This window comes from Erinaceus europaeus, chromosome 20, assembly GCF_950295315.1.
Source record: "Erinaceus europaeus chromosome 20, mEriEur2.1, whole genome shotgun sequence".
NCBI classification, from domain to species: domain Eukaryota; kingdom Metazoa; phylum Chordata; class Mammalia; order Eulipotyphla; family Erinaceidae; genus Erinaceus; species Erinaceus europaeus.
In genome coordinates, this window is record NC_080181.1 from 40,560,248 (window position 1) to 40,574,875 (window position 14,628).

Below are 14,628 nucleotides of genomic sequence, written 5' to 3' on the forward strand. Positions count from 1 at the left end.
CCTCCCCTCCCCAAGACCCGGGCGGGGGCGCGCCCGCAGTGTTTTGGAACCAAACTCTGGCGTCTGGGAATCGAAAGTAAAGGACGCACAAAGTTTGCAGCAACACGGCCGCTCGAGTTTCCCGCTCAGGGGCCCGGGCGGGGCGGGGCGGGGCGGACGCGGGACAAGGGGGGCACTGTGAGGCCGGGCCCGCCTGCGCCGCCTGGGGTGGGGGGCGGGCCGGAGGGAGGGCTGACCGGCGTGTCCTGCGTCTGTCCCTCAGGCTGGGAGCCCGTGCAGCCGCGCCCCGGCCGCGGGCGATGATCACCTAAAAGGCTGGCGCGGCGGGCGGCGGAGCAGAGATGGAGCGCGAGGCGGCGGCGGCCCCGGAGCCCGGGCCCCGCGGGCGGCGGCGGCGGCGGCGGAGGCGGCGGGAGGGCCGCACGCGCACGGTGCGCTCCAACCTGCAGCCGCCGCCCGGCGCGGAGGAGCCCCGGGCGGGCGCGGGCAAGGGCGCGCTGCGGCGGCGCTGCGGATGCCCCCCGTACGTGGCCGACAACCGGCTCAAGACCACCAAGTACACGCTGCTGTCCTTCCTGCCCAAGAACTTGTTCGAGCAGTTCCACCGCCTGGCCAACGTGTACTTCGTCTTCATCGCGCTGCTCAACTTCGTGCCGGCGGTGAACGCCTTCCAGCCCGGCCTGGCGCTGGCGCCCGTGCTCTTCATCCTGGCGGTCACGGCCTTCAAGGACCTGTGGGAGGACTACAGCCGCCACCGCTCGGACCACGAGATCAACCACCTGGGCTGCCTGGTCTTCAGCAGGTGAGTGCAAAGGGCTGGACTCCTGGGGTCTCCAAGGGAAAGTGTGCGTGGGGTGTCCCCCAAGAGCAAGCACCCAGGAGCACGCACCCAGGAGCGTATGCCGGCTCCCCCGTTCGACCCGGACTGGAACCTAGAGATCCCCCAGGGGCTTGCTGCCTGCTCCTCAGCTTGTCCCCACTCAAACAAGCAAAAAGGCAAAGAAACCCCCCCCCACCACCCCTGCCCTGGGTCCCCCGGCCTGATGTCTGATAACTTTCCTTGACTCTGGCCCAGTATCCTGATGCACAGCTATGTCTTAGGGTGGCAGCTTCCAACAAGTTTTAAGTAGCTGGCACTGAGGAGGAAAAAAAAAAAAAGGCAGAGGGACAGTGACAGAGTTCCCATCTGTGGGACACAGTCTAGACACAGTCCCCTGCTTGACACTTGTTATTGTCTTAAAGTCCATCCCGGCTTTCCTGATGGAAAGGCATTGAGGTACTTGGATGGCCTTGTGGGAGGTCATTGGCAAGGAGACTGTTCCTGTGGGCTCCTCCCTCTCTCTCCCTGGGCCTCTGAGGCTCTATTCTTGTTCTTGGGACTGGGACTGGGACAGGACAGGGTGTCTGTTGTCTCTGTTCCCTTTACACTCCCCCACTGAAGAGAGTCACTTTGTGTAGACCATGGTGGATCTGTTACTGGGTCCCTAACACCCAGAGCAAGGCAGCACCATTGATGCAAAGTTGAACTGTGGCTTCCTTCCCTTATGATCACCTTGACTCCTGTACTCTGGCTGATGGGGACCTCAGACACAGAGAACTGGAAGTCTTGTTGCATTTCCATCAACAACCACTGTGAGGCAACTCCCCAGCGCCTCTTCTTGTGTCCTGGGTGGCAAAATGGGGGTCTGGGGAGAAAGTCTAAGAGTTGCAGGTCACATTTGTTCCTGTTTCTTCGACTACTTAGATGAAGACCCTGGCTGCCCTTTGCTACCTTTGAGTTGTCTCCCAGTAACACTGGTTGTGCTTCAGACAGATATTCCAAATGAGTAAGTAGAGAGGCTCAGGGAAGTTAAGTAAGTTGGCTGTGGCCACACAGCGGCTCTGTAGTGGATCTGGAATCTGACCCAGGTCTTCCTGACTCTAGAGTGTTTCTAGTATGCCCATGCTTGCGTCTCAGATTTATGAAAGAGTCATTGGAGAAGGATGTGAGAAATATTTCCTCAACAATCTTCACCGGACTCACTGGAATTGGGCCCAGGAATCTGGGTAATTTGACCAGCACAAAGGTGATGCCTTTATAGTGGCTTCCGTACTTTTTCTCTCTTTTTTTTTATTAGTGATTTTAAAAATTAACAAAACAACAAGGGTGTAATTCCACATCATTTCCACTATCAGAGTTTTGCATCCCCATTGCCTCCACTGGAAACTGCAATAGTTCTCCCAAGGTCACAGATATGGATTGACTATTATTTCTATAAATGCCCCCCATATATATCTCTTCCATTTTAAGTCACATCTATTACTACTATTACTACTTCTGAATGCCCTTCCTTTTTTCCTTTTCTCTCTGGGTCCTGATGGAATTGGATTTCAGAGTCCTCTGGTTGTCTTCCCCTAACATTTCTTCCATTCTGGGAGTATGGACCAAAATTCTCCAGTACTTTTTTTTTTATTTTTTTTTTGTAATTTTATTTATTTATCTTCCCTTTTGTTGCCCTTGTTGTCTTTTTGTTGTTGTTGTTGTTGATGTCGTCGTTGTTGGATAGGACAGAGAGAAATGGAGAGAGGAGGGGAAGACAGAGAGGAGGAGAGAAAGACAGACACCTGCAGACCTGCTTCACTGCCTGTGAAGCGACTCTCCTGCAGGTGGGGAGCCGGGGGCTCGAACCGGGATCGTCATGCCGGTCCTTGCGCTTAGCGCCACCTGCGCTTAACCCGCTGCGCTACAGCCCGGCTCCCCACTTTTTTTTTTCATGACTCCACAGCTCCCAGTGGCTATATCTATAGACCTCCCTTTCTTCCTTCCTCCTTTTCTTTCTTTCTTTCTTTTTTTTCTTCCTGATACAGGGAGAGAAATAGCAAACCACTACTTCTCCACTTGTGAAGCTTCCCCTCTGCAGGTGATTCCATGTAGTGGCCAGGGGCTCCAACCTGTCCTGGGTCAACGGTGATATGTAAGCCTCCTCCCACCCCCTCCCTCCTTGAATTAGGCTGTTTTGCTTGCTTTGAGAGGTGCCCAACAAGTGTGCCATTCATAGAAAGAACTGTGGGACTTGCTGGCTCCCAGTCACCAGAAACCTGAAGCCAGACAGGAGGGGACACCCCTTACACAGACCATCTCAGTTTTCTCAGTATGTGACTCCACGTTGCCAGGGGCCTGCCCTCTGCACCATGTAGAACAGTGTCTGCAAACACGCAGTACTTCCTGTGGCCAATGGACCCCTAGCTCCTCTCAGCTCCTTTTCAGACAGACCTGCATCTTGGAAAATACAGTTTCTTTCAGTTGATGCACTTCTTTTAACCATTATGTCACTGACTCTGCAAACAGTTGTTACTCTGTAGGGTGATGGAAAGGGAATGCTCTTGCCCTCATAGCCTGTCATGAAAAGGGTGTGGGAGGCTGTGTCTTCCCCTGGGACCACACCCAGCCAGGTCTTCCTCCCTGTCCTACTGAGTAACTGAACCTGGCTCTCCAGGACTTCTGAAAGCTAGTTTTGTTCTGGGGGGGGGGGGGGGGAGGAAGTGGGAGGAGACTGGGGACTAAAGGTGCTGTCAGGATTTAGCTTCCCTATGCCTCCATGCTCCCAAGTCAAATTCCTTGGATGCTTTGACAGGGAGGACTGGGTCTCCTACTTGGGAGGGGCCATGGGCCCAGCTCCCTTAGTGTGAGTGGGCATGAGAAGGGTGGAGGTTGTGTTTGGAGAGGAGACCTCAGGCCCCCACCCCTACCCCCACCCACCCCTGCCAGGATCCCCTGGCTTTGCCAACACTCTGCTTTTGCTTAGAAGTCAGGTCATAGTCCTCCAGACCCAGGAAGTCAAGGTGGTGTTTATAGGACTGGGGTGTGAGCATGTGTGTTTCTGAGCCCTGCTCTGTCTTCTGTGAGTTGAGGGGTATGAGCACCTGTGGTGTCATCTCAGGTTTCCTGGCTCCCTGAAGAGTCAGAGCCTGCAAACGCCCATGTCCAGTGGAGAAGCAATTACAGAAGCCAGAACTCCCACCTCCTGTATCCCATAAAGAATTTTGGCCCATACTCCCAGAGAGGTAAATAATAGAAGAAATTAGCCAGAGGGCTCTGTACTCCCATTCCACTAGTATTCAAAGCGCTGGTCACCAGGACTCTGGTCACCATAACTGAAAGGGAAGAGAATCTGGAAAACACCGGAGGAAGCCAGGCACTGCTTTTCTTATCTGAGAGGGAAGAGAGAAGAAAAAAAAAAAAAAGAAGGAAAAATAACCTAGAAGTTATGATAGATGTAGAGGTGACTTAGAAAGGAAGTGAAGGGAGGACCATTGAAAAATGGGGATATATATTCACATAGCCATACATAGAGAGTTATAGAATCAGCCCCTGTCAATGACCTTGGGAGAACTACTGCAGTTTATAGTGGAGGGGATGGGACACAGAAATTTGGTGGTAGGAATGGTATTGTATTATACCACTGTTGTCTTCAATTTCTATTGAGCTGCTGGCCCTAGCAGGCCCCGGGGACAGAAAGGAGTGTGGAGTGGGGGGAGGCTGGTTTCCCTCAGAGCTTACTGTGGGGACCTGTGGGCAGGCCATGGGGGGCCCTAGGTAGAGCCCCTCATCCAGGGGTGCCTCCACAGCAGGGCAAAAGTGCCAGGAACAGGTAGTCAGACAAAGGGAGTGGTGTGGGGAAGGGGGTCAGAGGCAGTACAGGAGGGTGGTGGTGGTGATGGGGACATGTGACAGACATGCCAACAAGTCATAATCTGAGGTCACAGACTGAGGTGGGAGCTTCAGTCCCAGAATCTGATGTCAAGACCAGGCAGAGAAACCTAGAAAAGAACCTAGAAAGCACTTGGTGTCCAGACCAGGTGCCTTCCATGCCCTTAACTGCCACAGAGATAATAGGAAGCACCCGCTGTGGGCTGCAAGGGGCCTTCTGTGTGTGTGCGTGTCGCTGCCTGGGTCTGTGCTATCCCCTCGGGTGATGGTGGGTCAGAGTGAGGCACTTGAGTTCAGGGAGTGAACTCAACACCTGCTGACTCACACCTGCTCTCTGGGACACCTTCTGGTGTTTTGCCACAAGACTTGCACCCACCACCTGCCTTTGCACACATGGTATTTATGTGACCCTGTCTTCAGGCTCCTCTCAATGAAATCACTCTATTAAAATGCAGTCTCTCTCTAGGGCTGGGTGATGTCACTCCTGGTAGACTATTACCAGGTGAGGTCAGGCTAAGGTGTACCCAGTTAAGCACATACATTACTGTGTGCAAAGACCCAGGTTCAAGTCCCTGGTTCCCACCTGCTGGTGGAAGGCTTCACAAGCAGTGTCTCTTTTTCTCTGCCTCTCCTTATCTCCCTGTTTCCTCTCAACTCCCGTCTTTCTTTATCCAGTAAGTAAATAATCTGACACTGTAAGATAGGTGTATATATCTTCATGCACAAGGACCCAGCTTCAAGCCCCTGGCCTTTATATGTATGAGGGGAAGGGAAACTTCATGAGTGGTGGAAGAGTGTTGCAGGTGTCTTTCTTTTTGTCTCTTTTTCTGCTTCTCTGTCTCTCCGCTTCCTTTTAAAAAATTTTTTTTTAGTATCTTTATTTATTTATTGAACAGAGATAGCCAGAAATTGAGAGGAAGGGGGAGATAGAGAGGGTGAGAGACAGAGAGATACCTACAGCACTACTTCACCACTTGTGAAACTTTCCCCCTGCAGGTGGGGACCAGGGGCTTGAACCTGGGTCCTTGCGCACTGTAACATGTGTGCTCAGCCAAGTGTGCCACCACCTGGTCCCCTTTTTATTTTTTTTAACTTAAAAAAAATTTTTATATTTATTTACTTATTTTCCGTTTTGTTTTTTATTGTTGTTATAGTTATCATTGTTGTTATTTATGTCATTGTTAGATTGGACAGAGAGCCTTGCCCAGCAGGACAATGACCTCTGGTCAGTCAGACTACCTGTTAGCTAAACTTAGGCCTCTTTGGTGGTGGCAAAGGGGCCTGAAGAAGACACCTCCCTCCAGCCCTGGGTGGGAAGAAAGAGGCACTGGAGTCCAGAGTCCTGCCTGCTACAGCATGGGGTTGTCCGGACCTCAGATCTGTCGAGGGATAGGGAGGACTTGAACTTTAAGCTAGCTGACAAGTATCAATGATCATCATGGACTATCTTGCTGGGAACAAGGTCTGTACCACCATGAGCTAGGCTGACAGGACACAAGTTACTACAGAGCTCCAGACTTTGGGGCCAAGTGAGAACTACCTCACCTGATGGGGTGCCTGCCTTGAATGCATATGGCCTGAGGTTGAGCCCCTGCACCATGTCAGAGCCACAGCATTGGAGAAACTCCCTCCTCCTCTCCTTCCTTCTCCTCCTCCCTCCTTCTCTCCCTCCTCCTCTCCGTCCTCCTATTCCTCTCCTTCTTCCTCTTCCATTCTCCTTTTCCCACTCCCTCCTCCTCTCCCTCCTCTTCTCTCTCCTCTCTCTTCCTCCTCTCTCTCTCTACCTCCGCCTCTCACTCTTCCTCCTCCTCTCCCTCCTCTCTCTCTCCTACCTCCTCTTCTTCTCCCTCCTTTCTCTCACCCTCATCCTCTCCCTCTCCCTCCTCGTCTCCCTCATCTACTCCCCTCCCCCCCTCCTTCTCCCTTTCTTTCTCTGAAATAAAATGAAAAAGTAGGCCTAGAAGAGGTGACCTCACAGACGCATAAAGCAAGGAAACAAACAGCTTTCCTTTATTCTCACAAATGGAGTGAATCTGCCTTAGGTCTGTACTCTGGGGTTGGGGGTGAGGGAAGGAACCCTCCATAGCAGCCCCCCACCTTCCCCATATACACCTGCTTCCTCATTTTTTACATCTATATTAGCACTGCCAGGGCCTTGTATATGTGAATTTTCACAACCCACAGAGAGCTTCCTGAGGCTCTTCCATAGGGTCTGATGGGAACAGTGAATTCGCTACATGGAACCTCCCAATGTGACCATGCTTTGAATCTTCCTGACTCAGAACTTGGATTTGGATTCTTGGTGGGGAATATGTGTGTGTGTGTGTGTGTGTGTGTGTGTGTGTGTGGTGGTTGTGCTGGTGGTGGTGGGTGTTCATGTTGGTTTTGGAGCTTGCTAGCATTTCTGCCTCTTTCTTTTGATTCTCATTTAATTTTCCCAGATCTTCGGGGATTATCTGTCCAACCCCATCTGCCCTAGACTTTGTGATTTATTATTTTTTTCAGACGCTTCAGACATGAGAAGCAGCAAAGTCCTCCCTTTGTTTTCTGTTCCTTTATCTTGTCTCCTCTCACCTTCTTCCCTTCCTGAGCAACGTCCCTTTCCTCTCTGGCAGCCAAAACCCCTTCCCCCTGAAAGGCAAAGCAACTTTTATTATTATTATTTGGAGTAAATGCTTGAAACTTGTTGGGATATGGGCATGAAACTCAAGGGACAATGCAAGTCCTCTTTAAGCAGAGACAGCCTTGGGGCTGGGTGGTGGTGCACCTGGTTGAGCTCATGTTACAATGTGAGTTCGAGTCCTGGGTCCCCACCTGCAGTGGGAAAGCTTTGCAAGTGTTGTCTCTTTGTCTCTGTCCCTCTCTACCTCCCCCTTCCCTCTGAATTTCTGGCTGTCTCTATTCCAATAAATAAAGCTTACAAATTTTTTAAAAAGAGACATTCCCGGGAGTCGGGCTGTAGCGCAGCGGGTTAAGCGCAGGTGGCGCAAAGCACAAGGACCGGCATAAGGATCCCATTTCGAACCCCGGCTCCCCACCTGCAGGGGAGTCGCTTCACAAGTGGTGAAGTAGGTCTGCAGGTGTCTATCTTTCTCTCCCCCTCTCTGTCTTCCCCTCCTCTCTCCGTTTCTCTCTGTCCTATCCAAGGACGACAACAACAATAAAACAACAAGGGCAACAAAAGGGAATAAATAAATAAAATATTTAAAAAAAAAGAAAAAAAAAAGAAACATCCCCTTTAAAAAAAAAATGCAGGGATGGTCTCCTACAAGGCTGTGGATAGATACTTGAGGAATACAAGTATTAAATTATGTTGCCCTTCTCATGACTTTTTATTATTCTGATTTTTTGTTTAACAAAGCACACTGCTCACCTCTGGATTATGGTGGTACAGGGTATTGTACCTGGGACTTCAAAGCCTCAGACATAGGAATTTTTTATATAATCATTATGCTTTCTTACCTGCTTCCTATCTCACAACTCTTGAAAGTGGAATTTCTTTTTAATTGCTTTTCTATCAAGTAATATTGGGCTCTGGGAATTTTTAAAAATGTTTTTTTATTTATAAAAAGGAAACATTGACAAAACCATAGGATAAGAGGGGTACAACTCCACACAATTCCCTCCACCAGATCTCCATATCCCATCCCCTCCCCTGATAGCTTACCTATTCTTTAACCCTCTGTGAGTATGGACCCAAGGTCATTGTGGGATGCAGAAGGTGGGAATTCTGATTTCTGTAATTGTTTTCCCACTGAACTTGGGCATTAACAGGTCAATCCATACTCCCAGCCTGCCTATCTCTTTCACTAGTGGGGTGGGGTTCTGGGGAGTTGGAGCTCCAGGACACATTGGTGGGGTCCTCTGTCTAGAGAAGTCTGGTTGTCATCATGCTAGCATCTGGAACCTGGTGGCTGAAAAGAGAGTTAACATATAAAGCCAAATAGGTTGTTGACTAATCATGAACCTAAAGGCTAGAATAGTGCAGATAAAGAGTTGGGGGGGGGGTGGTCTCCGTAGATAGCTAATAGGCATATTTTAGTTATATACCAAAGGGCCCATGACTATACTAGTTTTTTTTTTTAATTTGTCTTTTTCCCTGAGCCTGAAATCTTATATGCAGGTGGATCCTAGTTATTGTCTGAGAAGTTGATGTCATGGCTGGAAAAAGGGCTAGAAAGCTGGATCAGGGAAGAGAGTAGCTCCCAAATATGGGAAAGGGGTATAAATATTGAGTGTAAGCCCTATCGATTTGATCTGATCTGGGGCTCATATTCAGCTTAGGAGCCTATGTGACCTCTGCATCCTTGTAGATTCGACCTCACATTCTGTGGTCATCAATAGGAACATCCAGTTTGCCTCAGTATCAGGACCCATCTTCCTCAGGTGTAGCATAGAGTATATTGTCCAGCCTCCCTTTAGAGGATGGAACATTCTCTACCATTATTGTTCCAAGTTGAGGGCAAGGTCCTATGGGGGTCCACAAAAGGGTCTGTTTTGTTGTTCCTGATTATAGATGACCAGTTATCTGCCGGGCCAGCTTTGCAGCGGGAGACAGATGACCAGGGACTTGTGGCTGAGCTGGGGTCTCCTCAGAGGTCCAGATGGCAGGGCTCTGTGATAATGGAGACAGAAGCGGAGTCTTGTTGTCTCTGGGACAGCAGCTCAGTGGTTGGCAGCTCACTCATTTCCTGTCCACAGTCTTGTTGATGCCCCATCAATGTGTCTGGGGTCTCATTTTCCTTAGAAGTCAGACACATCTGATGCTGTGCAGAAACCTTCTTTTCCTCTCTCCGCCCCAGACGGCCCAGCGGGGACCGCGGCTCATTTTGGGCCCAGTGGCGGTGGTCTCACTCCCCTTGCCTCTGGGAGATTTTAGTTTAGTCCTTGCTAATTCCGCACTTCTTCCTTCTCCCCACCCCCTATCTGATATACTTCCTGGGTTCTGGAAGTGGTGGCCGGAGGAGAGAGATGGAAGAGCCCATTGTGTGGTGATTAAGTTGTTGGACTGCTTGCCCGCTCATAAATAAAGATTAAACTGCGTTCTCAGCTCAGCCATGAGTTTCTGGTCATCTCTGTTACCCACCCATGAAGCCAGCCTGGAGAAAACAACAAGTATCAATGGAGAGAGGGATTTATTCGAGGTCTAGGTCCATCATGTCTGTTTGGGAATCTTAGGACTCCCCAACTAGGGCCGCAGCTGATGGGGTGGCCTGACAGTGACTAAAGAGTCATTGTTAAAGTATGTCAGTCTCTTGCCCTTATTCAGCTTTTGCAGTCCTTGCTTTGATAAGGATAGGTTGGGAGTGAGTGAGGGAAATATAATAGGAAATAGGTAAGGAGGGTATCTAAGTCTAAGTAGACACTATTTCATTATGAATTTCATACTGACTCACTGTAGACTATTGTGTACTTTTGTTTTCAGTTATAAAATTTGCCCTAATTTGTGGATACATGTGAATATATGCCCTATCTCACGGGACCTGGTCTATATCTAGGTTTTAGGACTTTGTTAGGAAGTGGACCACCCAAAATGGAATTAGAGAATCCAATGAAAGGAAAGGTCTCAAAGGAGTAATGAGGCTGAAGGGTTGACATTCCATGCCTGACGTCTCTGGACACAATCTGAAGTGAAGCATGCTGAGGTGGTACTCGTTGCGTTGATTAGGTTGGGGTGAGCAGATGCAGTATCATTTGGTATGAATTGAGAGAAGCATGCAGGAAAGTGAGTGGGGAGGATGGGATGGGACATAGTCTTTTGGTGGTGGGAATGGTGTTTGTGTACACTCCTATTAACTTGTCATATAAATCACTTTAATTAATATGAGAGGGGAAATTGAATGTTTCAAACATTTTAATGCACAGACCATAGGCTGTCTTGGAAATGTTGTCTCTCTTAAAAGCTTAGACGAAGGAGAACAGAAGCAACTCTTCACTGAGTCCTCATGTATGTGCAAATCCACTATTCTCAGACTCACTCCCCCCCTTCATTCTTTTTATTTCCAGTGGGGGTGGAGGAAGGACACAGAGTAGGAACAATACCACAGCACATCTCCAGAGTTTTTGAGCTTCCGCTAGTGTTTGTTGCCCATGGTGATCCAGTGTGGTGCCAGTGCTCAGACCCAGCCATGGGCGTGGCAAAGTGTGTGCCCTACTGGATGATCCTGGCCCCTTTTACTCTCTTCTCTTTTCTTTTTCTTTTGTTTTGCCTCCAGGGTTATCGCTAGGGCTCCATGCAAGCATTATGTATGAATCCATGACTCCTGGTGGCCATTTTTTTTCATTTTTTTAAAAAATAAGACAGAAATTGAGAAAGGAGATGTGATAGAGAGAGGAAGAGAAAGTTATAGACTCCTGCAGACCTGCTTCATCGCTTGTGAAGCGTTCCCCATGCAGGTGGGTCTCAGGGGCTTGAACCGGGGTCCTTGTGGGAATCTTTGTGCATGGTACCAACTGCTTCATATGCACAGTACTACTTTGATCATCCCAACAGTCTTATTACTGCATTTTAAAATATGTTACTTATTTTCGTGAGACAGAGACCAGAGCACAGCTTAACTCGGGTATTTACAGATGTTGGGGATTAAACCTGTGACTTCTGGAGCCTCAGGCATGAAAATCTGTGTGTTATCTTTGTGCTAACTCCTTTGCCCTTTACATTCTCATTTTACAAATGCATATACGTTTTTTTATAGCTATTCCTCTCAAAAAAGTCTCTAATTGCCCTTGTTATTTCTTCTTGATCTGTAAGTTATTCAGGAATGTCTTCCTTACTCCTTACTTGAGGATTTTTTTTTTCCAGTCCTTTCTATTCCTGATTTCTTTCTTTTTAAAAACATTTCATTTTTAAACTTTATTTACTTATTGGATGGAGATAGCCAAAATTCAAGAGATAAGGGGGAGGAAGAGAGGGAGAGAGACAGAGAGACACCTGCAGCCTTGCTTCATTTGCAAAGCTTTCCCCCTGCAGGTGGGGACCGGGAGCTTGAGCCCTTGTCCTTGCGCACATGTGCGCTCAACCAGGTGTGCCACCATGTGGCCCCTTGTTCTTGATTTCTGATTCCTGTCTGTTCCCATCTTTTGAGATAGGCACAGATAATGACCCCAGGTCACCATCATCCTGTTAAAAGTTAGCATCTCATAGCGAGCCTTGTGTTACCACTCTCCCCACTGCCTCTCTTATTTTGAAACAAATGATTGACATGGATATCATGAAGTTTCTTTCTTTTTTTTTTCCCATGGTTACACATTTTATTTCTAATCCAGAAATAATTTCAAGTCACTTACTATATTTATTTTCTAATACAGAAACACACACATATATAAACATATAAACATATAATTTACATATACATATATATATAGAGAGGGGGGAGAATGCAGGAGAGGGCATCTCATTAATGAACATATTTTCAAATGTACTTTGTCACTCGTTGTGAAAAGAAAATGAAGAAAACAACTAATAAGACCAAAATACACAAAGAACTCATACAACTCAACATTATGACATTTCTTCTGTGAATATTTTAGTACTCTTTAGAAGAGCCATACCTCTTTCTCAAACTAAACACTAAATAGCTGTTCCATTATAATACCTAAATATAGCTACTAGTACTGGAATATTACTAAATACCACATCTGTATATACATTTTTTCGCTTGTCTCATAGCTACTGTGTATTTTTTATTATTTATTTATTTATTTATTTATTTATTTTATTGCCATCAGGGTTTTTGCTGAAACTCAGTGACTGCAGGATGAATCCACCACTCCCAGTGGCCACTTTTCCCTTTTTTTTAAAAAAAAAATTATTATGATGATAGAGACACAAGGGGATAGGGGAAGAGAAGGGGAGGGAGAGGGAGAGGGAGAGAGTAAGAGGGACACCTGCAGCCAGTTCTACCACTCATGAATCTTACTTCCTGCAGGTGGGGACCAGGGGCTCAAGCCCACGTCTTTACTTCATGTGTTATTTCTGTAAGACTGATAAGTAATCTCCCCTTTACAATGAATTATTTCAACAAACTGAACTTTCTTTTACTCTAGATGATTGATGCACAAGGATTTCCAATTTTGTTGATCTGGTCAAAATCAATTTTTTGGTGTTTGCATTTTTTTTCATTTCTTTTTTCTTTTTAATCTTTTAATTTATTTATTATTGGATAAGGACAGAGAGAAATTGAGAGGGGAGGGAGAAATAGAGATGGAAAGAGACAAAGACATCTGCAGCCCTATTTCACCACTTGTGAAACTTTCCACCCTGCAGGTGAGGGGACAAACGGCTTGAACCTGGGTCCTTGTGCACTGTATTTTGTGCACTTAACGAAGTGCGCCATCATCTGGCCTCCCAAAACATTTTTTTAAATTTATTTATTTTATTTATTTATTCCCTTTTGTTGCCCTTGTTGTTTTATTGTTGTAGTTATTATTGTTGTTGTCGTCGTTGTTGGATAGGACAGAGAGAAACGGAGAGAGGAGGGGAAGACAGAGAGGGGGAGAGAAAGATAGACACCTGCAGACCTGCTTCACCGCCTGTGAAGCAACTCCCCTGCAGGTGGGGAGCCGGGGTTTGAACCGGGATCCTTATGCCGGTCCTTGTGCTTTGCGCCACCTGCGCTTAACCCGCTGCGCTACAGCCCGACTCCCCCAAAACATTTTTTTATATTGTTGATTTTTCTTTTTTCTATCCCCCTATTCATTTTCCTGCTCTAATATTTGTTATGCCTTTCTTTCTATTTGACTTGAGTGTACTCTCCCTCTAGTTACTCAGAGTGAGAAGTTAGGGTTATTTTTTTAAATATATATATGTATATATACCTTGTTAGTAAAGGTGTTTACAAAAGGATGCCAGAGGACCTAGTGGGGGTTGTACTGTTATATGGAAAACTGGTAAATGTTATGTATGCACAAACTATTATATTTACTGTCTAATGTAAAACATTAATTCCCCAATAAAGACATTTTCAAAAAAGGTGTTTACAGCTATGAGTTTCCCTTTATATACTAATTGCCTAGCACCCCACAGTTTGGGTACATTATACTTTTATTTCTTTTGTCTCAAAAGAACTTTCTACTTTTCTGGGTGCTTGTTTCTTTGACCTACTAGCTATTTAGATTTATCTTATTTAATTTCTATGTATTTATGAACATTTTAAAATTATTTATTTCATAGGACAGAGAGAAATAGAGAGGGAAGGAGAGATCTAAAGAGAAGGAAAAAGAAACGCCTGCAGCACTGCTTTACTTCTGTGAAGCTTCTCCCCTGTACGTGGGGGCTGGGGTCTTGAACCCTGGTCCTTGTGCATGGTAAGGTATGGGTTCAGGGCTCTTTTTTTTTTTAAGTTTTTAAATTTTTTTTATATTTATTTACTCCTTTTTGTTGTTGTTGTTTTATTGTTGTAGTTATTATTGATATTGTTGTTGTTGAATAGGACAGAGAGAAATGGAGAGAAGAGGGTAAGACAGAGAGGGAGAAAGATAGACACCTGCAGACCTGCTTCACCACTTGTGAAGCAACTACCCTGCAGGTGGGGGGCCAGGGGCTAGCACCGGGATCCTTACACAGGTCCTCGCGCTTTGCGCCACGTGCACTTAACCTGCTACGCTACCGCCTGACTCCCCTCTTGTTTTGTTTTTTTACCAGCGCATTGATCAGCTCTGGCTTATGGTGGTGATGGGGATTGAACCTGGGACCTTGGAGCCTCAGGCATGAGAATCTTTTTACATGATTTACATTATGCTGTCTACCTACCCCCATCCATGGTAATGTACACACTCACACAGGTGTACCACCACCTGGCCCCTTTTGTTAATTTCCGATTTCATTTTGGTGAAATACTTTGTATGCTCTCAGCCCTTGACATGTCCTAAACCCTGTTTCGCAGTCCACCCTGGAGAACATTTCATATGTGCTTGAGAAAAATGTGTATTTTGTTCTT

General features: G+C 46.9%; 1 protein-coding gene across 1 annotated transcript in view; it reads left to right on the plus strand.

Moving 5' to 3' along the window:
• The first annotated feature begins 203 nt into the window (after positions 1-203).
• The window catches only part of ATP10A (ATPase phospholipid transporting 10A (putative)), a 170,820-nt gene continuing 156,395 nt past the window's right edge, over positions 204-14,628 (plus strand). The window contains exon 1 of the mRNA XM_016189712.2: positions 204-802. Coding sequence (XP_016045198.2) covers positions 342-802 — 461 coding nt within the window. The 5' untranslated portion in view covers positions 204-341. The remainder of the gene's footprint in view (positions 803-14,628) is intronic.